At 49.0% G+C, this 25305-nt stretch overlaps 1 protein-coding gene across 4 annotated transcripts; it reads right to left on the reverse strand.

The window, feature by feature from the left end:
- Positions 1-4284: 4284 nt before the first annotated feature.
- On the reverse strand, positions 4285-24801 carry STMN4 (stathmin 4). Of its 4 annotated transcripts, XM_053578694.1 has the most exons (8): positions 24701-24801; positions 10835-10924; positions 9788-9883; positions 9252-9332; positions 8662-8870; positions 7663-7854; positions 6932-6985; positions 4285-4927 (listed from the first exon to the last, which is right to left on the reverse strand). In XM_053578694.1, the coding sequence occupies exons 2-7, from the start codon at positions 10845-10847 to the stop codon at positions 6965-6967; spliced, it is 612 nt and encodes a 203-aa protein (XP_053434669.1). In that variant the 5' UTR covers positions 10848-10924; positions 24701-24801; the 3' UTR covers positions 4285-4927; positions 6932-6964. The 4 variants fall into 4 exon arrangements, with proteins under 4 accessions (XP_053434669.1, XP_053434671.1, XP_053434668.1 ...); XM_053578696.1 differs by lacking the exon at positions 9252-9332; XM_053578693.1 differs by lacking the exon at positions 6932-6985.
- Positions 24802-25305: the final 504 nt, after the last annotated feature.

Consider the following 25305-nt stretch of genomic DNA (forward strand, 5'->3'; position numbering starts at 1 on the left):
CTATTCGAAGATGGAGATCAAATTTCAAGAACATTCTCAGTCTAAGTTTAAAAGCCTGAGAACCAGGAAGGCTGTTGGTTTAACTCACAGCATGAGGCCTAAGGCACAAGAGCACCTCCTATGCCAATCTCTTCCAGAAACCCCCCTCACAGACACAGTTCCGTGTAAATCTAATCAAAGCAAGATCACCTGCGTTTCCCTTTCAGCAGAAGCACTGGGAATAATTAATCCAATGACTGAGAATAAATGATGATTTTCCAGCTTCCGGTCAACCATCCAAAGTCAACCATCACAGACTTTGATTCTTGCTTTCAAACTTTCTTAGGATGGCTCCCAAGTAGCCCTTTGCCCTGGAGACGATGCTGAGTAAAAGAAGAGAGTTGAATCCAGGGACAGAGAGGGAACAGAGAAGAACAGGACTCAGGCAAGGAGGAGCACAGAGCAAATCACGCAATCAAGGCAAGACCCGAGACCAGCAGAGCTGATGGCCCACGGGAAACTGTGTCTATACGTAACCCAGAGTTAGGTTCTGGGCTCAGATCATCATCAGTGAGATTTTCATTTACATTCGGAAGTGGAGAGCGACCTGAGGCTTTCTCTGCCTGCACATCTAGCATCCTTGGCCTTCAGCCATGGCTCATTATGTTAACCAAAATTGCTGCCACCCAGTTTTCAATGTTCCCTCTGTTGGGGATGTTGAGGCCACCCTTGAAAGCCATAGGTCTAGGAACTAGGGACTCAAAACATGTCTCTCTTTGACACCAACCTTCACTGGCTCCAGTTCCTCCTCTTGCTGCATCCTCAGGTGACCCAAGGGCCCTTTCCTTGTACACTTTTCCTGGACAATGAATTCATTCACCCTGGATCCTATCCTGGCTACAGCTACCTCCCTGACCCCGTCTCAGGTGCCCGCACCTGTGTCCCCAGCCCTGTGTCTCCCTTTGGGTCTGCCTGAAGTCTGCCCATCCTTAAAGGCATAGCTCTCAGGCTACCTGCCCCTGAAGGCTTCTCAAGGGACCCCAGTTGACAGCGACCTACCCCTCCCGCTGCCCTTGGAGAGCCTTTGGCTCTTAATGTGCAGAACTCCTTAAACTGTGGTCATGTTGGGCTCCCAAAAACCTGGAATATATACACACTTCAAAACATACCTTGTACACAATAAATATGCATAATTGTATCTGTCAATTTTAAATGAATATTTAGCCAATCAGAATGAATGACAGCCACAGTGCTAAAGTAAAGCTCTGAGGCCCCCTAGGACACCACCCTTGAACCCCTCAGCTTTGAAATTATACGGGTCCCCAGAAACCCAGAGGGGAGGCTGCCCAGCCACAATGGCAGGGTCACCGGCCGCACAGAAGGGACACCAGCCCAATCAGGACAGGTAATAGCTGCAAAACATTAGTTGGCCCAGCCTGGTGTGTATCAACTTAATATAAAGCCTGTCGATAACCAAATATACTTGAAAGAAATATTAAATCTTGTTAAATCTTAAAAAGGGGGGAAAAAACCCTGGGAAATAGCTTTCTAAAATGTGGTTTTCAGGGCAGTGCCCTCAAAAGATGCTAGAAGTCATGTTGATTATTTTCATTTACAAACATCTAAAACAAAGAAATCTACACTTAACAAGTTTTCAGAGGGATTTTGATGTAAATTGAAGGTTTAAGAACCATTGCCTTGATAGTTTCCTGTGTGTCCCAACCGGTTCATAAAATCTTTTAACGCAGGAATTGCTCTTTAATGCTTGGAAGCTAACCCCATGCTGAGCATATAATTGGAGTTTTCAGCTTTTAGCGCCGCTGGGGATTAGGGGGGCTCAGGCTGTCTTGGAGGAGGGCTTTAGTTTTCCTGGAGGTGGGTTTTAGTCACCTGCATAATCTTGACATCTCCATTCTCCACCTTAAAGACAATGTTTAAGTAAAGTGGTGTACAAAGGAAGTTTCTAGACAAGTCCCCTGGCCCTTCTTTCCATGGGATTGCCACTGCTAATCCTACCCTAACTAGAAATGGTGGAGCAGGGACTCCCAGAGACACGAAGATTAATAAAACTGGTTTCTGTTTTCAAGGCATGAGGACGCCAACAGATGAAAGGGCTAGGTAAATAAACAAGTACACAGTAATCACAGCATATGAGAAATACAGAAATACGGGCAGAGGCAAGGAACTTGATGTCTGAGATGAGTTTTAAAGAATCAGCAGGAACTCATTCACCCAAGCTGGAGGAGGCGGCTCAGCAAAGGAACTGCCTGCGCAGAGGGTGGGAGTCGAAGTCAGTGAGTTTATTGGTTTATCGACTGGTCGGGGAATGAATGGCCAAGTGCAGCAGTGTGGTGAAAGACAGTGGCAGGAGTGGGCCTCCTCCCAGCCTTGGGTGTTCCAGTGGGAGGACAGAGACGCTGATGGGGTAAATTTGTGAAAATAGACTCTTGAGGCCTTTCGTTCTCTTGTCTCTGTTCAAGAAAAAAGCTGGTTCTTGATGGCCTGGCTGCAGCCTCTCACTTTCTCAAGCACAGCAGCTTCCTAAGGTCCCCAGGGCTGCATCCTGGATGTCCTGACTCTGTCCTCATGTTACTCTAAATCAGTGACTTTAAAGAGTTTCAACTACCATCCCAGTACAAAATACATATATATTTTTTTATGTTGTGATCAGTCCGTACACACACAAAATATAAAATAGAAACACAATGTCCATGGAACAATACCTCCACCATCACCCTGATGTTTTGCTTTCTATTCTGGTCCATTTTATAAAAAGAAAGAAAAGGTTAGTGGGTCCCACTAAGTTGCTCTCAAGATCCAATGAGTCACAGCCCACAGTTTGGGGAATGCTGCTCTGGTACGTACAGCCTAGGTCAAAGGCACTCGAAGCGGTGCTGCAAAGTAGCTAAGACTGTGAACTCTAGAGGAAACCACCAAATTCAGGTCCCTGTGTAGAAACTCAGAAAATTGTCAGGCATCTAGTCAGTGCTAAGCTAGCTGCCATTATCATCACCTTTGCTATTATTATCATCTTCCATCTCTCCTGCAATCTTCCCTTAAAGCTGAATTACAGTACACTGCAATTAGTTCACTGTAATTAGCTTAGTGTAGCTCAGTGGTTAAGGCGCCAGCCACATACACTGGGGCCAGCAGGTTCGAACCTGGCCTGGGCCTGCTAAACAACAATGACAACGGCGGGCGCCTGTGCCCACTTGAGAGGCTGAGGTAAGAGAATCACTTGAGCCCAGGAATTTGAGGTTGCTGTGAGCTGTGACGCCATGGCACTCCACCAAGGGTGACGTAGTGAGACTCTGTCTCTAAATAAATGAATAAATAAATAAATAAATTGTAGTACACTGGTGGAGGGGGGTGGGGAGCTAGCAATACCCAAGGGTTTATTTGCAAAGCTATACAAAACCTGCAGGGCAAGATGGGAAGCTTCCCTGGCACCTGCTGCCTGCAGGAGATCCTCACCCCCATGCCTGATGTGCAGGAGAGGAAGAACCAGGCTTCTTTTCCGGCCATGGTTCAGTGTCTTGGAGACCAAGACTGCTGGATCTGAATGTCCCCTCCGTATTTCACTAATAAGCACTTTATGTTCTTGCTCAGATTTTGTGGCCTACCTAGAATCCCAAACCCCTAAGTACTGAGGATTTCTGCTATGGTCTAAATGTTGGTGTCCCCTCCATATTCTTATGTTGAAACCTAACCCCCAACACTATGGCATTAAGAGAGAGGGCCTGTATCCGGTGATTAGGTCATGAGGGCTCCGCCCCCATCAAAGGGATTAGTGCCTTATAAAAGAGGCCTGAGGAAGCCTCTTTGCCCTTTTTTTTCTGCCATGTGAGAACTAAGAAAGAAGGAGAGATTGAGCCCTCACGAGGTACGGAATCTATTGGCACCTTGACCTTGGACTTTCCAGCCTCCAAAACTGTGAGCAATAAATGCCTATTGTTTATAAATTCCTCCATCTAAGATACTTTGCTACATCGGCCTGAACAGACCAAGACAACTTTCTTCTTACAAAACATCTTAGGGACCTTATTAGAAAGTCAGTCCACATAAAGGAGAATTGAGTTGTTCTTTCCCATCAATTCGGTGCTAAAGGACAGCTCACAAGGGGGTTTTAAAAAATTGAAAAAACAAATGAACGAACAACCTTTACATTATGCCAAAGGCTGGCGTGATTCAACACAATGTTTGTTCTGATGGCAAAATTAAGGTTATCTATTGTCAGGTGGATGAAGGTCGAATTTCAAGGATAATCACGGAAAGAACAAATTGAGGAAATAAAAAACTAGAGACTTGGAGTCAATGTTTCATTGGTCATAATGATCAAAAGATAATGGTTAACAGACACACACACACACACACAAACAGACCTCACCCCACCTGCTGCAGGACGGAAGCCACACGGCTGGGCTGGGCCTTGTGCCCCTTTAGGCTGGGCTTCTCCTGGGGGCCCTGCAGCCGCCGCCCCACCCGGAACTCTGCCTTGCACTTGGGACCTTTGCTGCCCGGGCTCTCATCTTCCATCATCACAGCACCTGGATGCTTCGTGTCCAGGCAGAGGTGTGAAAAACAGAGGGCTTGGCCCGTCTGCTCTGAGCAGTGCTGCGCCGTCAGCAAGTTCGTCTCCATCTTCCGTTCCCAAACTCTCTCCTTCTCTCCCCTCTCCCACCCCATCATTGTTCCCCGGAAACAAATAGGATGGCTTCACTGGTCAATTCTTTACATGGACAAACATCAAAAGCAGAGGAAACGCCCCTTGGCCACCCCCCTCCCCCCAAACCCCAGTGCTGGGAGCGCAGCCGGCGGGCGAGGCTGCTGGAACGCAGAGCTGCTGGCGCTGTCCGGCTGTTCTGGAAACTTCTTTGGCCTCTGGGCTTTACCTGGAGGCCTCTTCCTTCAGCTCCTTGTTTTTCCGCACCTCCTCGGCGTGCTTGTCCTGGGAAAGAAAGGAGGGAAAGGCCAGGTCACCTGAGGCTGCCTGGGGACAAAGCTTGCCACCTGAGGAGCAAGGCAACTGAAGCAAAGAATGACCGTGGCAGAAAGTGAAGCTCTGTGTCTGCAAAGGTGTCCTGAGGGGGCAGAAGGCGCTGGTGAGACGGCAGGAGACAGGTGGGAAGCCTGCTGGTGTGGGGCTCACGGGCCAGGGGACCCAACCAGGTGGCCCCAGAGCCCCCAGACTCTCCCTCTGTCACTTGGTCATTCTGGAGTTTGGGCTGATTTCATGGGTTGACATAATAAATAAAGGAGTCGCTCGGGGTAGCTCCTGCCAGAGGAGAGGTAGAGCTGTTCTCACACCAGGCTCCCTTGCTAGTCCCAGAGGCCTGCCTGCTGCTCAGATGAGCTCATACTGATAATGATGAGCATCACTGAAGTCCAAGTTCACAGCAGAATTTTTGGGACTGTCTCCCAACTCTTAAAAGGTGGGCTTTCTTACACGTAGTGTGAGATGACTTTCTTTTGTCTCACAGATTAATGCAGCCAAAAGACAGGAACTGCCCTCCCAGGCCCACCAGCCGCGGGCCCTCAGCCCTCTCCCTCCTCTAATCAGGCCTCGGCTCTCTGGGGTTCAAAGAGAGGGGCGTGGGTGGGAAGCTCTTTCCCCTCTCGGGTTCTGAGACTTTTTGTTTCCCTGCTTACTATACACACAGCTGGGTCTTCCATTAGATGGCAATGTCCCCATGGGTGGACACCATGTCTCTTTCTTTGTATTTTGCAATTCCTACTACTGTGCCGGACACACGTGGCAGGTGCTTATAAATGTTGTCTCTGCTGGAGCCTGGCATTATCACATTCAGATGACAGAGTCAGCCCAGAGTAGACCCACGGAGGCAGTCCGGGTTCCCAGAATATATGTGACACTACACATCTGTCCCTGGAGAGGCCCAGGAACCCACCCAGACTGGGAGTGAGACATGAGGCGTAGTGTGTGTCTGCCCCGGGAGAGCAGGTGGGTAGGTCTGAGTATCTGTATTGTATCTGTATTGCTGAATTTTATAACGAGTGAGTCTGGTACAGATTGTCGGGGACACACAAACACTGGCACAAGTGGCATTTCTGGAGGTGTCCCGAGCCTGGTGCACAGGTGTGCAGGGCAGAAATCAACACCTAGCTCTCGCCCCACCTCCTGCCTCCAGTAGTGGGTAAAGAGGAGTAAGGATCAAAGTCCCAGAGGGAGGATGGCCTTTCCGATGCCCAGTCTGACATCTGGTTTCTTGGTGTCTACCTCACCTCTGCAGCTGTGACCGGAGAAGAGGGACCCTCCCAATCTCTCCATCAGGCGAGCTTGCTGAGCAGACCCCTAGATTTCTGCACTCGCTTTCCTTGGCCTGCAAGTCTCCCTCAGTGACAAATGCTGGCAGGATAATTGTGGCTGGTCTCCCTGAGCCACCTGGCTTGCAGCCAAAGAGCTACGTGCCAGTCACGGCACCACTGCTCCTTAACTGTATGACCCTGGGCACATCACAGACCTTCTCTGACAGCATTTCCTCAACTTCAGGATAAACACCGGCCCTGCTTGCCTCAGGGACTTAGGAGGATAGTGGTCAAGGAAATGGAAGGGTTTGGCAAACAGTCTTTCAGATGCTATTACCATGAGTCCAGCCTCCATGATTGTTCTGGGTTTGGCCTGGGAGCTTGAGTCCCATCCTATACCAACCCCAGACTTCTATTTTTCTTCTGGAATTTGCTCCAAGTCCTCCCTCAATAACTGGAGAAGCCTGAAGCCAGACCTGCTTCCCTCCCAAGTGACATTTTTTGGAGGCCCCATTGAGCATCCTGATGCCCCTGCTCATCTGTGGGCATCTCTTTCTAGAAGCTGTTGCCCGGGGCCTACGCAGCACTCAGAGCCCCTGTGAAGAAACCAGCTCTTTCTGGTAGCTGTTGCCCAAGGCCTGAGACTCTAGGTGTTCGGACTGGGAAGAGTGGGGACCACGCTGCTCACCATGGGACGAGGCCACCGATCAGGTCCCGGGAGTCACCGCGCAGCAGGCGGCTCCTGGAAATAAAACACAGCGCTGGAGCTCTCCCAGGAGCTGCAGGGGAAACTGGGGCGGTCTTGAGACCCAGGAAATGAGGCCAGCGTGTTCTCAGCAGAACGGGCTGTCATTCTGCTGACACAGAACCAACCCCAGCCTCTCATGGTTCTCATATTTAGGTGACACCATTAGGTTTCTTGACAAACGGCTGCATATTGGAAAGACCCGTGTGACTCACTTGGTCTCTGCCAAGAGGCTTGGAGAGAATCATATTTCCTGGTCAATGGGCAGCTCGGAGCATCATACCCTTGGTTTAGAGCCAAGACCTCAAGAAAGCATCTTTCATCAAATCGCATCAGTCCATTCAGGAACACGGAACTGCTGTCAGTCCCTATCCCCTTGCATTACACAGGCTTCTTCTAGAAAATTAGAGGCACACTCTCCCTAAGGCAATGAAAATGTCCTATTATGTAACTGTGTGGAGCATCTCCCAAGGAAACTCAGTGCTTGATCCATGTTCCTTGCCTTTGACTTCCCAAATCATCCCCTTGACCTCTCTAAAGATCCTGCCTAATAGAAGTATCCCCGCTCCTGCCCAAGGTTGCTTCCCCCTGAAATGATACACAGGCCCACGTACACTTGCCACGCAGGAAGACAGGTGTCCCAGGAGCCTCCTCTCTGGTCCGGGGCCACTCACCTTCTCTTGCAGCCGTTCCAACATGGCGGCCAGGTGGGCCTCGCGGTTCTCCTTGTTGGACTCCATCTTCTGGGCCAGTTTTTCCTTAGCCATCTTGATAAAGTTGTTGTTCTCCTCAATGGCTTTTTGGATCACCTCCCGCTCATGTTCCCGTTTCTCTGCTAAGTGTTTCAAGAGTTCAGCTTCCTGGTACTGGGGACACACAAGGCAGAGAGAGGCCCTTCAAGGCGAGCCCTTCAGACTGGACAGGCCAGGGTATATCTTCCCATAATGGCTGAAAAATTGCACCCCCAGAACACACACCCCCTTGGCCCACTCTCCAGCCCACCACCATGAGAGTCTCTCGCACTCTTTTTTGGTTTTTAGTCTTTTTTCTAAATATCCTCAAGGCCATTTTCTCATTGCTATACTCATTCCGTCATTCATGTCTTCCCAGACACTAAGTGACCTTGTACCGTGCGCCAGGCACCGTTAGCAACCTGGGAAAGGAAAGATCTAGTACAGAGAGATAAGATACACAGAAATAACTAAAACTCAGGGTCAGAGGAGCATGTGACATACGTATGCAGAGGGGATATTCAGGCCGGGAGAATATTCTGCTTGAAAGACAAGAGTCTACACAAAGATGGCATCAGAGACTGGCCAGGAATGGAAAACACAGACTACACACTGGGGCTGGACGTGTGCCACGCTGCCACCGTCTCCCCCAGACCCTAGGGGCGGACCCCTTTCCCCCAGTGTCTAGCCTTTCCCTACATCCTCAATGTTTGTCAATATCTTATTCTTGCCCATACATTGGAGGCCACTTTGGGGAGTACAGAGTGCAGTGTCCTGTCCCCATAACCAAAAAGTCAGCTTCTGGAGCCCGGTACCACTTCCCCCATGGTACCTTGTTCTCCGCCTAAGTGTTTGCGGGGTGACGGAGGCCTCCCCCCAGCCCAGGCCACCACCTGTCCTCCCCAGCTCCCTCCCCCTCATGCTGAGAGGAGCAGCCTGTACCTTCCTTCGCTCCTCGGCCGCTTCCAGTTTCTTCTGGATCTCTTCCAGGGAAGGGTCTCGCCGGCGGGGCAGGGAGGCGTTGAACTCGGGCACCCCATCAAAGGAAGGCGGCTTCAGGATGACTTCGAAGGACTGGCCCGAGGTGCATTTGTTCAGCTCGATGACCTCCATGTCGGAAATGACACACCAGTTCAAGTCCACTGTGTCCGCTGCAGAGAGCAGAACAGGGACTGGTCAGGCTCTGGAGGACGGGGTGGGGGGGCGCCCAGCAGGGGTGGGCAATGCACGTGGGTGTGAGAGGCTGGAGGCCCAGGGTGAGCCAGGAGCCAGTCTGGCTCTCCTTCCTGCACACTGGCACCTAAGGGCAAGGGGCTCTGACAGGGCTGAGCTCTGCAGCCACAGGGCTTCAGGGGACTAGGACGGCCGTGGTAGTGCTGGCCACTTTGGCTTTTCTTTCTGCTACCAGGTTCCTCAGACTTGTCATGTGTGGGGACGAACAGCAGAGCCCTCTACCCCCGCCCCGCCCCTGTCCACCCTCGCCCCACTGCCCAGCTGGCCCTGGCTGCGGATGCCTCCCGCCTCCCTCCTACCCTGAGCTCTTCTCTCTTTCCAGTCAGCACTGTCTTCCTGCTGGGCTTGGTCTTTCCTCCTACACTGTCTCCCACACCACCCTAGACAGAAAAAACAGGCTCAAGTCAGCCGAGTGCTCTTGGCCCTTGGTGCCAGACCACACCCACCCCTTCCTTTTAACTGGGAAGTAGGGAGGCGGCTCGCCTGGAGGCCTGGAAACCGTGGCTCACACCAGTGAGCTTCTTGTCTACGCTAGATGCTGTCCAGGGGCAGAATCTCTGCCTGGTTCCCCTTCGCATCTCTGCAGCCTCGATTTGTTAAACACATGAGCACAGAGGTGGACTAAGGTTGGCACGTCCTGGGAGGCCTGACTCTGACCTTCAGGGACTGTCCTCAGTGCCTGGGATGCACCCCTGTGGCTCAGACCCTTGGGGACCATGGCTCTGATTGTCACCAGCTCTGGGAAGGAAAGCTGCTTAGGAACTTGAGTCAGGGTGCTGCGCCCAGAGGCCCAGGACACGGAAGCCCGTCCCCACGTCCCTGAGCCTTCACTGACCTTCGTATTTGTGGGATGACTTATTCAGGGGGTCGGCCAGGAAGCAGGAGCAGAACAGGGACACCAGTGGGAGCTCCTTCATCTTCTCTTTGTAGGCTGTGGAAACACGGAGCTGTGAGCCCAGCGATCTCCCGCTGCCTCCGGAGCAGCATCCCCAGGGCCTGGAGCCTGAGCAACCTGGGGATCTGGGCTCCACAGAGGTGCCAAGCCACACAGATGCGCACCGACACTGACGACCAGCCCCTGTGCCCTGCGTCACCCTGTTCAGGATTCCCAGGAGGGGCAGGGCCCACTCCTACCATCTATTGAAACCAGAGTACACTGGTGACCCATCTTCCTCCCCAAGACATCTCCTCTTAGGGCACCGAATATGAAATGCCCTCATGTAAACACCCTATGGCCCAGGGACCCTCCCATTCCCCACCCCTTCCCCAGGATATTCCAATCCTTTTGCTCTCAAATAGGAGACTCACCATCTATCCCACTCAATGCTCTCAAACAGGAGTCTCACACTCTACCCCACTCAATGCACTTGGCCGTGCTGCTCAGAGGTGCTACCCTGGATAACAGGGGGCATCTTCACAGCCGTCCCTCTTGCCTGGCCAGCCTCCCTCCAGCTGGAGCCTTCCTGGGGGCCTGTATCAATCAGAGCTGTGCATATCCCCTCCAACCACTGCTACCAGAGCTGCTCTGGCCCGGCTGTGCCCCCAGCAGCCCCACCCTGGTCACTCAGGCTGCAGACAGAGATGACCCTGGCACAGAGCAGTTCTCTCCCCTCATCTCCTTGTACAAATCTGCAAGCATAAGTAACTGCAAAAATAATACGTGAGCATTGTAAAAACTTCTTCAAAAAAAACACACAGATGAGCAAAAGGGAAAAAAAAAATTCAGCTGTGACCCCTCCTGCCAACGAGAGAGAACCTGCTTAAAGCCTTCTGTGTACTCCCACCAGCCTTTTGGCATCCTGTATCTATAAGGACATACACGGGAGCGGGGAGATATCCCATGCCCCAATGCCCCACCACACACAGCTGTTTTTGTACCTACCTGCGAGGGTCATGTTGCTGGATTTGGTGGCTGAATCTGCCTGAGAGTCACAGAGTGGATCTGTCACCAGCTCGGGACACTGTCACACACCTGAGAAAAGACAGTGCAGTATCTTAGCGCCCATAGGTTATGCTCATAAGGAAGATGTTTACACAACAGAGAGACTCTGCAGGTTGCAGGTAACTTGTTTGCTCCACCTCCAGGCCTTCTCCCCACCAGCTCTCACTGGGGGGGTCCCCATAATCAACATCCCTCCCACATCACCCCAGTCAAGCTCAGTTTCTTCAGGAAGGACTCTTTAGCGTTTGCCCTCCAGAGTAGGCAAACATGGGTTTCCCAAAACCGTGTGGGCAGGAGGTGTTCACTCATCCCCCTACACAGCTCAGCTGCCTGGCCCAAAGTGAGGGTTAGGGTGAGAGACAAGTCCTCAGCTGGGATCAGCTGGGAGGTGTTTACAAAATACCCGTGTGTCCCGAACATCTCCCGGGATGCACCCCAGACCTTTTCAGTCCCAGTTTGGATGTGGGGTGAGGAGGAATGGGATGGAGGAAGCTAAAATGCCTCTTCAGGTACCCCCTCCCCATCCCTTCGCCAACACACTTCCCCAAGCTCTCTTTGACCCCATTTAAACAACCCTGGACTAGGAGAAGCATTAGGAGTCAGGTGACTGCAGCCCGGCGGGTGCACAGACTAATTCAGCATGCAGGGTTACTGCAGGGCATGGCACGTGGCCAGGCAGCCGCCAGGGGCCCCTGGGGTTAGTGGCACCTTAGCTTAGATGAGTCAAATCAGGCAGTTGTCAGGCACAGCATCTAGCAAGGGAACACACGCACCAGGATGGGAGAGAAACCTCCATGGCTGTGGGCTCCATCTCCAGCTGCTTAATGCTGGACCAGAAAGTGGGAAGGGAGGAGAGGCAGGCAGAAGAGGTCACGGGCAAACGGTCAGGCCCCACCAAAGGCTGAAGAATGGGTGGTGGGCCACTCGATCCTCAGCCACCCCAGGGGTCACTGTGGTTGTGGAGGGGAACGTGAGCCAGCATCCCCACTGTCTATGTCCTCACCAGGCAAAGGGACTCTGAGGTCAACTTCAAGTCCTTTCCTTCCATAATGAGGGTGTTTTCCCTCTGGGGTCCAGAATGGGTGCTCACCGGGCAGGGGAGCTGATGGAAGCAGTGACCTCAGCTCGGGCTTTGGGTCTAGACGGTGTGGGGCAGATTCAGATGCCGCCCTCTTAATAGCTGGGACTGGTTACTTCACACGTCTAAACCTCGCTCTCCCCATCTGAATTCTGCACGGAGTTGTACAAATCAGATGAGGAAACATATGGCAAACACTGGGCGTAAACATCCAGGAGTCACTTAATAAATGTTAGTCTTTTTTCCTCTGCCTTTGCATCAGGAGTTTCTGTGTGCAGGTGAGGAGACCGCAGTTTGGAGGACTTATATGTCTTTCTCTGGGCCGGAGAATGAGAGTGCAGATCCCACCGAGGTCTGGTTGGCCTTAAAGCCCTTTTTCTTCTTATTGTGGTTTGGAGCCAGAGGCCCCTGCCACGCCTCTCCCCTCCCCTCCCAGCACAATGGGTCTTCTCTCTGCAGAGTCCAGATGGTCCTGACAGCACCAGGGAGTCTCTGAACAGAGAGGCAGGCTTAGTGCCTCGGTGTGACATCCCCAGTCCTGCACAATCCCCCATCCTGCACAATCCCCGCTCAGGGCCAGGCTGCTGGCAAGTCACTGGCAGGGTGAGGAAGCCCTTGCCAGGAGAGGCAGTGGGCTGGACTTCAACCTGAGGCACGGCAGGGAGGCAGAGAGGAACATGCACATTATCCCAGTTGATCATCACATGAGGCTGGGCTGGGCCGACAAGATGGGCATCATCAGCTTCGCCTTCAGATGAAGAATTTGGGGCTCAGAGAAGTTACGACATTTGGCTAAGGTCACACACCTGTAGAGTGGCAGAGCTGGGTCTGGGCTGTAAACCCTTCCCTGGGGACCAGCGGGGGCTCTAGATGCTCATTGATGGTTCTTTCATGGTCCTGGGGACTTAAAATATGCAGCAAGTGCCTCCTACATGAAAGACATTGTGTGAGGAGTTTTAGGAACACAGGGAAGGTCAGGAAGCCAGAGAAGGAAAACCATGGTGGGAACAAGAAGTGGCCAGAGGTGGGCATGGTCAAGGCGATTGTAAATGAGACCCCCACTGCCACAGGGTTGGAATCCGCAGGGTTAAAAATGCGTGCCACTAGAGCATCTGCTATGTGACAACTCTTACTTTAATTCTCATAATATACCCATTCACAGGTGAAGAAACTGAGCTTCAAAGAGGCTAAGTGATGTTTCCAATGCCATTCAACATGGTGGGTCGAATGGTGTCTCCTAAAAAGATACACTTCCTAATCCCTAAACTTGTGAATGTGACCCCATTTGAAAAAGGGTCTTTTGCAGACGTAATTAAGGATCTTAAGATGAGATCACTCCTGATGACCTGAGTGGGCTTAAATGCAATGGCAAATGTCCTGATAAGAGACACACAGAAAGAAGAGAGGCTGTGTGTGGATGGAGGCAGAGACGGGAGTGACCAGCCACAAGTCAAGGATGCCTGGGGCCTCTGGAAGCTGCATGAGGCAAGGAAGGCTCCTTCCCTAGAGTCCTGGGAAGAGGACAGCTCTCTGACTCCTGGACTGTGGACAGGGATTTTGTGGGATGCTCTACAGAAGCCCTGGGAAACTTATCCCCTCAGTGAGGGGCAGAGCCAGGGTTCAAACGCGTGGTTCTTTCCTCATCCCTTGGCTCATACCTGGGCTGATGTGTTCCTCAAGATGGTTTATGTACAAGCACCTGTAGGTCCATGGGGTCCTTGGCATCCTTGTGCCAACAGTCACATTGTTTCTAGTGCACTAAAGACCCAGAAGACATCACTGTCCCTGGCACATTCTGAGAAAGGATCCAGATGATAAGAAGGTAGGGAGTGGAGAGAAGGGGCAACACAGAGGGGTCTTGGCCATCGTGTGTCAAGGTGCCCAACTTTGTCCCTAATGCACCCATAGCATCAGTGCTCAGCGGGCTGCTCACATCCACCTCCTTGGCACTCGGCCTGATTGTGGGACTATCCGTTGTCTTGTGGAGTCTTTTAAATGGCTCTGGTCATATTGTCATACAGCAAACCAGAGGCTGCAATGGAGCAGGGTCCACCAAGCCTCTCTTGGGACTGCCAGAGTTGGATAGTAAGAGGCGTTATATTCGAGGTCAGAGCACTCAGAGTGCCAGGAATAGAGGTGAGCAGGAAATGAAGACACAAGAGAAGCCCGAGTGGGCACCGGACCAGGAGTCCAGGCTGTCAGCAAGAGAGTCTGTCCCAGACATTAGCCCCCACAGCACTGTAGGGCCCACCTCAGTGCTGGGGCAAACGTCTGGCCCACCCAGAGGCTCCCTTGTGCTTTCTGTAAGGTGGAGGCCACGCCAGCCCTTGGTACTCGCTTAGGTAGAGGAGGAAACTGCACCTGGTCATAGCAAAGATCAAAAGAGCCCGAGCCAGAAGGTCACTGTGACTGACAATCATGAAGCCGGTACATCGCAGAGCTAGAGAGAGAACTTAGGGCTCCCTGGTACTTTCAATGATCACAGACTTGGCAGCGAGGAGGCAGCCGGACTCCTGAGCTAGTGGATGGTGCCAGCACAGCAGGTGGTGAGAGCACTTACCTAAGGGAAAGGTGGGAGTGGGCCTCATCCCAGGTTGTGACAAGTGATTATGCAATTGAGGTTCTGCAAAGCCTGTAACCTTGCGATGGCTTTGAACCTGACTGTGGGCTGGGGGCGTTGGACTAGGTTTGTTCAGGGACAGAGGGGGCCTGCTGGGCTGCGTGCAGGGTGCCTTGGGACAGAATACTTGAATAAGGACAGGAGGGTCACAGAGACCTCCAGACCAGTAAAAAAAGTTTGCATGTTACCTCCTAATTCAGCACGAAGCCACTGAGGGGAGAAAGGAATGGTGATGTTGACGATAATAGGAATAATAATAACTACCCTTCTGGAGCACCTGCTTTGTACCAGGAAAATACAGACATTGTTTCAATTTATTCCGTTAAGGTCTTTGAGAACAAGGAGACTGAGCAGTAAGGTAAATTACACCAGGTCACATGGGCAGTGGGGCTAGAGCTGGGACTTGAGTCCACCTGTGTCTCTTTCTAAATCCCAATTGTCTTTAGGTTCTACCACTCATGCAAAATGATTCATCAGGGAGCATAGCTTGGGGGAAAGATTAGGAGGGAAATACTGGAAGCCCAGTGGGACTCTAGGGACAAAATGCTCTCTTCCTTGCCTCATGCATACTCTAGGCTCTGATTTCCCCCACTGGATGTTTTGCACCCCACCCAGCACTGCTTTCTCAGGCACAAACCGATCTACACGTTTCTCCAGCTCCAGCATCTGAGAGTCTGGGGATGGAAAAGCAAGGAATCGCACCTTCTTGCTGATGAACCAAACCATTAGCACAATGCGTACAAATAAATTAGTGACAATGCCACCAAGCTGGATGATTGGAGGTGGCCACCGCTGACAGTGAAGACGCAGAATCAGGATAAGGGGCCTCCAGGTGGGAAGGTACAGAGAAAAGTATGTCTAAGATGAGAAGATCAGAGACACCAATTTCCTCTAGAACATTAGAAGGTCAGAGATGAGAGAATGGGCATTGCCAGCCCATGGCTCTCAGCTAGGCACAGGTTCCCTCCCGGGAGCTACGTGGGGCTTTTCAATGGTCACTAGACTGGGGATGTACGGGCACTCAGTGGGCAGGAGCTGGGTGGTCTAAATGTCCTGCCTTGCACAACAATCCTGCACGATGAACAATAGTCCCTTCCACAATGCCTGTGTCTTCCTTCCTGGGGACTGGAGATCCCATAGTCACACAGGGAGCCAATGGCAGAGGTGGAACCAGAGTTCAAGTCTCTGGTTTCCAGCGTTGGCTCCTCCTCTTTATACTGGTCGCTTCTGTGCCCCCAAACCCCAGCTGGGATGAGAAGGAACAGCTCCCCAGGGGATCACCAAAACAGGTTTCAATGAAAAAATGGGTATCCAGAAAGGGCGCCCCAGCATGGCGCTTCATGTAACCCACACTTCCAGGCTTTCTGTAATGCAGCCAACGACCAGAGGACAGATGGAGAAGTGGACCAAGTGCTCAGATGCCACCTGGCCACCTACTGGGTGCACCCCTGACCTCCTAAGGTGCCTCTGGCTGCACATACCATAGAATGAGTGAGCATTTTGTCACGGTAAGAAGTGCCAAGAGAATGCTCTCAGGATGCGTCAAATTCCATGTGGACTATTTTTGAGAGATAAGCACACGTCCAAGTGGTTTGAATAGAGTTGTCTCTGGCAAGGGCTTTAGAAGACAAATATAGGCTCTCTGGCACGGAATTGGGATGAGTACTTCATGGGTGTGGGAGCAGTGAATTTTGACTAAGAACAGTACAGGAAGATGGCTCTTTAAGTCTATGCCCTACTAGAAATCTTCTTAAAAGTCTAGTTGAAGTTATATATTTACCCAAAGTAAGCTGCATAAGCTACCTAAATGTCACATTTCTTTGCTTTGGGCTGGAATAATGTCATCTCAGAACAGCAGCCCTGGTCGTCTCCTGATCAGAAGGCTCTGATTGGCAGCCCTGGGTCTTATTTGAGTTTAAAATCAAAAGGAGATACATTATTTTTTCATGAATGTGGTTTTCATTCTTTCTACAATATTTATTGAGTATTGAGTTCTTTGCCAAGCCCTCTGCTGGGTCCTAAGATATCCACAGGAGTTTGTCTTGCTGGAAAAGTGAAACAGAGCCCTGGATCTGGAGCTGTGGGGCCCTTGGAAGTCCTGCAGATGCACGCTGGCCCTGGGCGTGGTCTTGGCAGCAACGTGGACGGTGGCAGGAAGGGAGAAGCAGGAATTAGAGCAGAGACCAAGAAGGGTCCCGTGAGACGTACAGAGGAAAACTGGGCAAAACAGAACAGTGTATGTGGCTTGGGGAGACTGGCATTGTCTAATTACACCTTAGGTTTGCTGTCAAGGGCATCTAGAGGCAAGGATGGAGGCGGTGATGCAGGACCAGTCACGTCCAACCATTTTCCTTTTCTGTCCCACGCTGGAAAACTAAGGGTTGTCTTGAGCCTTAAAGCCTTAAATTCACAAACACTAACGAAAACTGATGAGGAAAAAAAATGGTCCATGCATACTTTTTGGAATATCTAGCACCACAGAGAAGCAAAACAGGACTCAAATAATCTGCATCCTGCAGACCACAAGTTGGACACACCAGTGTCAAAAGCACCTGACAGGTCTCAGGATAGAAAAGCTCCCTTTGTGCTTGTAGAAAACAAGCATTTGTGGCAAAAAGCAGAACTCAGAAGACCTAAGTCTGAGGAGCTCCTCTTAGCTCTAACACTGCAGTCCCCACCCCCAGGCCTCAGACTGTTACTGATCAGGGGCCTGCCAGGAACCTGGCCGTCACAGGAGGTGAGCAAGCAGGTGAGTGCAAGTGAAGTTTTTTTCTGTATTTACAGCTGCTCGCCATTGCTCACATCACTGTCTGAGCTTCACCTCCCAAGATATCAGCTGCAGCATTAGACTCTCATGGGAGCGCGAACCCTATTGGAAACTTTACATGCAAGGAATCTAGGCTGCGAGCCTCTTATTAGAATCTAATCCCCCACACTCCCCTCCTGCTGAGTCCCTGAAAAAATTTTCTCCCATGAAACTGGTCCCTGATGCCAAAAAGACTGGGGACTACTGCTTAACAGCAAGAGGCAAGTTGTAGAAGGAAAATTAAGCTGAAAAATTGCGCAAATAATTCACAATGGAACTTTGGGGGCTATTTTTATTGCTGGTTTAGTATATCCAGAAGAATCAGCATGTCAGTAGTCAAATTCAGGGGTGTGGAGTTCCATTTGAGGCTGCTGGAGGGAGTGTGAAGCTTCTGACCCAGGCACTGTGTGAGGTCCTGGGGTCAGAATCGTGCAGAGACATCAATGTTGTCCACAGCAAGCCCTTGGAATCTCACTCCTAATAACAGCAATGTGGATATTTCACATTTTAGAGTTCTTTACCATTTACCAAATTCTTTCAAGTATTTGAATTATGTATCCATAAATGCATTTCACACACAATGCTTTAATTACAAACATACAAACATCATATTTCACAAAATACACGTGACAGGAAAATATAATAAATCCCTGTAGTCTTGCAACTTCATGTTACTCTCACCTCCTTCTACATTTTCATCCCCCTCTGTCTAATATTTTTGCATAGTCAGGTATACACGTTTTATCATTTCATGCCCCCTAATCCTATGGAATAGATATTATTATACCCATTCAGCAGATGATCAATTTAGGTAAGTGATTAGATTTGCCCAGAGTTGTGCAAATAGAAAGTGATGAAGGTGGGATTAGAACCAAAATACTCTTCTACCGCAGTCCATTCTGTTGCTGATAAAGCTCATACCCAGGGCTACCCTTAGCTGTAAACATGGCTGCCAATCACTTGTGGTTGGAAAGCAAGCAAGTACCCCAAATCTGCCTCCCCTCCAAGTGGGCTCCATGCTTAAAATGCTCAGCATTGAGCTCTCCTTTGGGTCAAGCATTGCCTCAGAAAGTCTCTGTTAAAATGCACACACATGACCTGCCAAATATACTACATCAACTCATCTACACATCAGCAGAGGACAAGCAATGACACTTGTAGACATTTCCAGAGGGCCAACCTCTCTGCCCATCCTGTGGACCCAGAGATGGAAGGAGACAAGGAGATTGCAAGCTTTCCAGTCCCCACCTCTTCTTTAGAGGAGGAGACAGAGGGCCCAAGAAGTCCTCTGCCTTGCCTGAGGTTTCAGAGAAGGAATATCTTTTGCAATATTGTTCTTGTATTTTTATTTGTTCATTCTTCTTCAGTGCTTTGTAAATTTTACATATTATTTTAACTTTAGCTTTAAGTTAAAATCACTTATATCGATATTTCATTACATTAAGAATAAAAGCATCTCATTTTCTTTGTGGGAGATGAGAGCTTTAGCACGATTTTACTTCCTCTCTCTACAAACCTGGGTTTGTTTGGATGCTCTGGCTTTAGTTCTCTATTATCCTTACTAATTTCATTCTTACGTCATCCAGTCAACAAATTTTTAGTAAGAATCTACTATGTGCACTATGCAAGGTACTCAAACTATAAGGAGCTTGATAAATATTTTCCCTAGCCTCAAGATATTTGATATTTGCATTCAGCTTTATAAATACGTTCGTTATAGGTAGACCATGACTCCAAATTCTGGGGTTCTCTTTGTTTGGAACCATGACTCATACAATGTCCTCTTTTTATTTGATTTCTTTAATTTGATGAATTTTTTGTTAGCTACAGTACTTCTTGAAGTAATTTTTTTTTTTTCCAGGAAAGGTTCACCATATGTTTCTTGAGGACTTATGCCTCTGGTCTGATAGCAAGTGCAGGTTCAGGACACCCCTGCCCCAATATCGATACTCCAGTTGTGTCTGTGCTGTGAGTGGACATCACCACTCCCCATCCACCTGTTTCCACACACTCAGCACAAGCATTTATCCCTTCCTGGTCCAGATAGCTGGACACATACTCACAAATTATCACTGGTTCTCTGCACTCTGCCCATCCTCCTCCCCCACTGGGTCTTTCATCCTGGAATCTGTGCTCAAGCTCCTTGCTCTGGGCACACATTCCCCTGTGGTTTATTTCCTGAACTCTTGTGTAAACCTAGGCCAGCCAGCCCCAGGCTCCTGCGCCTTTGGCTCTGTCCTGTTCTGCCTCCCACTACACACCTCTGACAACAAGACCCTCAGGGAATAGACACAGAACTCTCAGTTCTAATTCAGGGGAAAGATCAGAAAGCTTTGCATTTGGGTGGGGGAGGACAGGTGTGTATGTGTGTGTAGGGGTGAGGAAGGTGGGAGTATATATCCATGTCTATAGGGGGTGCGAACAGGCAAGCCTACGTGGGCAGGGAGGGAGGAGGAGCTAAAAATTTCTCCTAGAGGGACTAAAAATGGAAGACATCTAAAAAACATTTTTGTTTTTTTTGCAGTTTTTGCAGTTTTTGGCTGTGGCTGAGCTTGAACCTACCACCTCTGGCATATGGGACCAGCACCCTACTCCTTTGAGCCATAGGTGCTGCCGCTGAAAAACATTTTTTAAAAAAATGGCAAGGGAGATTTTTTGTTTCTACTCCCCCTCAAAGAAAAATAGAAAAAGCAACCTTTCCCAGACTGCCACAATTCTAAATATAGCAAATGCTAATTTAATAAGCAAACCAAATTATACATAATGTATGCTTTTTTTCTCAAGCTAAGGAAAAATAGACTTTGGTTCTCTAAAGGGCATTATAAAAACTACATTTTACATTTTGTATAATTTCCCTAAGTCCCCCACAAAGACTCATGTCTCCCTATGTATGACTTCAAAACCTCTGGGAATTCTGCGTATCCAAAAACAATATAAAGATATCTAAGGGGGCCTGGGAGAAGACCTTAGGGGTTCTCGAAAAATTAAGTCTTTCTCCAGTTATAATCTTGATAATTAAATACCCTATTATTTCAAATCAAGAACACAAAAGATCTGATTTCTCCCTGTTTCTTCTAGGCAGTTGGTTTAACAGACATTATCTCCTCCTTTAAAAAGAAAAAAAATCTCATTCTTACTTCCTTATTCTTCTCCCACCCTCCATGCTTCTCTTTCTTGTTCAACTCCCTTATTCTCTGGATCTCAGTTATTCAATCTCTGTTGTTCTATTCTAAATGTTATCCACCAGTCCACTTCCTTCCCAGAAGGCCAGTGCAGTTAAAACGGCTTAGTCGACAGAGAAGGTGGCCAGCCTCACTTGGCCCTTGGATTTCTTTCACCTAGCCAAAAAGTGAAATCTAGATACTAAGCATCCATCCAGGCAAAAATGCAAGACACTCCCACGGCTGTTGGACAATCTGCTCAGCATGAGCAAAATTAGACCAAACTTCTCTGTCTTTGATGGAGCCTTTAGAATAGTGGTTCTCAACCTTCCCCTTTAATACAGTTCCTCATGTTGTCATGACCCCCAACCATAAAATTATTTTATTGCTATTTCATAACTGTAATTTCACTACTGTTATGAATCATAGTGTAAATATCTGATATGCAGGAGACCCCCAAAGGGGTTGCGACCCACAGGTTGAGAACCACTGCTTTAGAATAAAATATCTCCCTGAAGAAACACGGTTTCCTATTTAAAACAATACTTGCATTTAATCGTATCTTTTAGACACCTGGCAACAGAAACACAAGGTCTATAAAAGGATGAAGCTTGAGGACATTACGCTAAGTGAAATAAGCCAGTGAGGAAAGGACAAATACTGAAGAATCCACTTAGATGAGGAGTCAGACTCACAGAGACGAAAAGTAGAACTGGGGCTGCCAGGGGCTCGGGGTGTGTGGAGAGAGAATGAGAAGTTGGTGTTTAATGGATATGGAGTTTCAGTTTTGCAAGATGAAAAGGTTTTTGAAGATTCGATGCACAACAATGGCCATGTATCTTAAAGCTACTGGCATATACCCGTAAAAATAGTTAAGATGGCAGATTTTAAAACTTTACCTTCTAAAAAAAGAAGGGTTTATAGTCTAGTGGGACTTTTCTATAGGCTTGTAGTCTTGGGTTAGAAGAGGTAGTCAAAAGTCATTTGTTCTTCGAATGTTTTTGACTGAGACCCACCTAAGAACCACATTTGAAACTGGACCCGCACCTCTCACCACTTACAAAAATTGATCCAAGATGATAAAAGATTTAAATATGAAGCATGAAACAATAAAAATCCTCAAAGAAAGTGTAGGGAAAACACTTGAAAATATTAGCCTAGGGAAAGAATTTATGAAGAAGACTTCCATGGCAATTGCAACAACAACAAAAAAAAACAAATGGGACTTAATTCAGTGGAAAAGCTTCTGTACAGCTAAGGAAACAACCACCAACGCAAATAGACAACCTTCAGAATGGGAAAAGATATTTGCATATTATTAATTGGAGAAAAGCTTGATAAGTAGGATCCACAGAGAAATCAAATTAATCAACAAAAAAAGACCCAATAATCCCACGTATCACTGGGCAAGAGACATGAATAGAGACTTCTCTAAAGAAGACAGATGAGTGGCTAACAAACAAATGAAAAAAATGCTTATCTCCCTAATCATCAGCTTTGTAATATCACCTAACCCCAGTGAGAATGGCCCACACTACAAAGTCTCAAAGCTGCAGATGCTGCGTGGATGTGGAGAGAAGGAACACTTTTATATTGCTGGTGGGACTGCACATTAATACAACCATTTTGGAAGGAAGTATGGAGAACCCTCAGAGAACTCAAATTAAACCTCCAATTCGATCTTGCAATCCCATTATTAGGCATCTACCCAGAAGAAAACAATTCTTTTATCATAAGGACATTTGCACTAGACAGTTTATCGCAGTGCAATTTACAATCGCCAAAATGAGGAAACAGCCTAAATGCTCACCAACCCAGGAATGGATTAACAAGCTGTGGTATATGTACACCATGGAATACTATTCGTGGAGACTTTACATCTTTTGTATTAACCTGGATGGATGGAGGTGGAACCCATTCTTCTTAGTCAAGCATCACAAGAATGGAGAAGCAAGACTCCAAGATACTCAGTATGAAGGCAGTAGAGGAGCTAATACAAGGGGTGGGATAGGGGAATGAGCCAGCCGGGAGAGGGGACAAGGGAGGGGCTCACAGTGTATAGCACACTTCTTGGGGCAGGACACAATTACAAGAGGGATTTTACCTACCAAATGCAATCAGTGTAACCTAATTCTTCATACCCTCGGTGAATCCCAAACAATAAAAAAAGAACTACATTTTATATCATGATCCAGTAAGTATATGACATGATGCAAATACATACATATATGATTACTGATACATATGTAGAGAGAGCCAAAAATATGTATACACATTTTTAAGAAAGGAAAAAACTGTGTTAAAATTGTAATGCTCGATATATACTGATAACATACGCTGAGAACAAGAGCAATACAAGTCATGTTGGAGTTCCTCTTGTAATTGCCGAAGTCAAATGTGACTTGAATATTTATATATTACACATATAAACTGAAAATGGATAACTAAAATGTACAGGAAGAATTATTTACCTTGTTATAGGGCATACATTCTGATTTTTTCGACTCTATATTTTCTCACTTTGTTCAGAAAAAATACCATTTGTCATCCAAAAATGGATTTCATAATCTACTAATAGGTCTCGGTCTGTAGTTTAAAAAACACTAATCTAAACCGATCTCTCACACGATGTTGAACTCTCCAAAGCCTCCTTGCTGAGTGTTCATCCAACTTCTAATAGAATGCCCTTGGTGACAGGGAGCTCATACCCTACAAGGCAGCATGCTCCACGATGGACCCATCCAGCAGGGGCAGGTCCTTGCCTACCGCACGGCTGCTCCAGGAGGGGCCTGGATGGAGCTGGAGATCCCCATAGGGCTGAGACCAGCTGACAGGTGCTCAGCAGCTTTGAAGAAAGGAGAAAGTACAGCTCTCAGCAGCAAGGTGGGGGGCTGGGGGGAGCCAGAGGATGGGCAGGGTTGCTGGGAGACTCTAGCTCCCTTCTGAGGAGCTGCCGATCAGACCCTTCCCCTCTGCCTGCTCAGCGCTCCAGCACTGTGATTATTTCCTCATCTGGTAGATGATCTCATTCCCCCCAGCACATGCCTGCGGGAGAGGTTTCCTCCCCCTAGAGGGGGCCTCAGCCTCCCGTTGAGACAGATTCCCCCACACTCCCTTCCTGCTCCCACCCACCCCTCGGCTCCCAGCAGGACACATCTGGCCATCCCCGCCTCTACTGTCTTGGTCTTGAGACATGGGGGTATCCCTGTGAGGGGTATTCAGACAAGGGTTGCCTAAACATTTCTGACCTCCCCCTGCCATGTACACACATACACACACATATGCACACACACACAGAGCAACCTAGAGACCTGCCCAGTTCAGGATGATGAGACTCTGCCACACTTGTCTGTATCTTCTCGGGAGAAATAAAACAAAGACAGCACCACCACGTGGGAACACAGCTGGCCACTGGACAGCAAAACCTGGTCCCAGGATGAGAAACGGACAATGCCTAAACTCCTGGTGAGGGCAGCAGGCTGAGTGAGGAGGGGGCTTGGCCTGGTCACAACCCAGGACCAGGGCGTGGCAGAGCTGTGTTTGTGCCATTCCGAGCTTCTGAGCCAGCCCCAGCCAGGTAGGATCAGGCTGACCTCAGGGTGGGGCGGGGCGAGGAGGAGGTGATGATCTCATTGCCTCCTTAGAACCAAGGCAAAAAAGTAACCCGTGCAGAGAGAGCAGAGAAAGAAAAGACAGATGATAAAAGATGGGAACGGGAGACAAGAACGGCTATGTCTGAGGAAGACAAGGTGAAACCTAAGGCATCTTCCCTTCTGAAAGGTTCTTCAAGTCATAACAAGCTCCAGGGAAAGCCGGACCCTGCATGAAACCTTTCCCCCTGGACAACGAAACATTTTTATGCAGAAATAACTCAACGTGAACATCTGACAATTCCCACCCATCCTATCCCTCCTGAGCTCTGGAATAAAAGTAACACCTGGAACCCACCCTCTGCCAAGCCCCATTCTTTCTGCCTCACCCTCTTTTCCCCAGGGTTTGACAAAGTTTAATTGATTTAATGAAGCCGAAGGCAACCCAGTAGGTGCCGAGTCCCGGGCTTCTCCCCGCTGCAGTCGCTGCTGTCTTGTTTTTTCCTTTTGTCTGGCAAGCCTGGAATTATTTGCATTTCTTTTCTACTTACCTGCAGTCCTGTTAGATGCGAGCCGCGCTCTTCCTCACTCCCTCAATTAGTGGTACCCTGGGCTTCTCTCAACATCAGCACCACTGCTCCTCTCGCCATGACATCACCTCCGAGCTCCGTGATTGGCCAGCAGTGGGTTGCTTGGCAATTGGACGGTCTCCTCTGGTGGAGCGGGGATTGCCTGAGTGAGTAACTCTTAGCAAGCCGGGGAGTGCGAGATGATGTCAGACAAAGAGCCTGCTTTCTCTGTCGCCTGTGGAGCAGGGGGACCAGAGGGAGAGAGCGGCAAGGGAGACAGGGGGAGTGGTGCAGGGAAAGTGAGGGTGAAGGCACCACTTCCGAGCTGGGGAAATGATGAATGATTTCAAAAATCTTTTAGTCTTTCAAATCTGGGGGTGGGAGAAGATATAATCTAGAGGAGAAATAAGAAAGAACAGATGAACCCTATAAATAGCTTCCCCGAGGCCTCAGGGCCTGTTTAGAGCTCATCAGATGGGCTGGTGGGCTTGAAGGATGGACTCGGGGGGCAGGCAGGGCAGCAGAAATCCTGGGTCCTGGAGCTGGTGAGGGTCCCACACGGGGGTCTCAGGAGAGCAAGGCTTCCC

Source organism: Nycticebus coucang, chromosome 24 (assembly GCF_027406575.1).
Source record: "Nycticebus coucang isolate mNycCou1 chromosome 24, mNycCou1.pri, whole genome shotgun sequence".
Classification (NCBI taxonomy): Eukaryota; Metazoa; Chordata; class Mammalia; order Primates; family Lorisidae; genus Nycticebus; species Nycticebus coucang.

What these genes read in the sequence shown, in the direction of transcription:
- STMN4 (XM_053578693.1), bottom strand. An exon ending in GAAAGAGAGAAGAGCTCAGG is followed by an intron (nt 8,871 to 9,251) that starts GTAGGAGGGAGG and finishes TGCTCTCTGCAG; the next exon opens with CGGACACAGTGGACTTGAAC. An exon ending in CGGCCGAGGAGCGAAGGAAG is followed by an intron (nt 7,855 to 8,661) that starts GTACAGGCTGCT and finishes GTGTGTCCCCAG; the next exon opens with TACCAGGAAGCTGAACTCTT.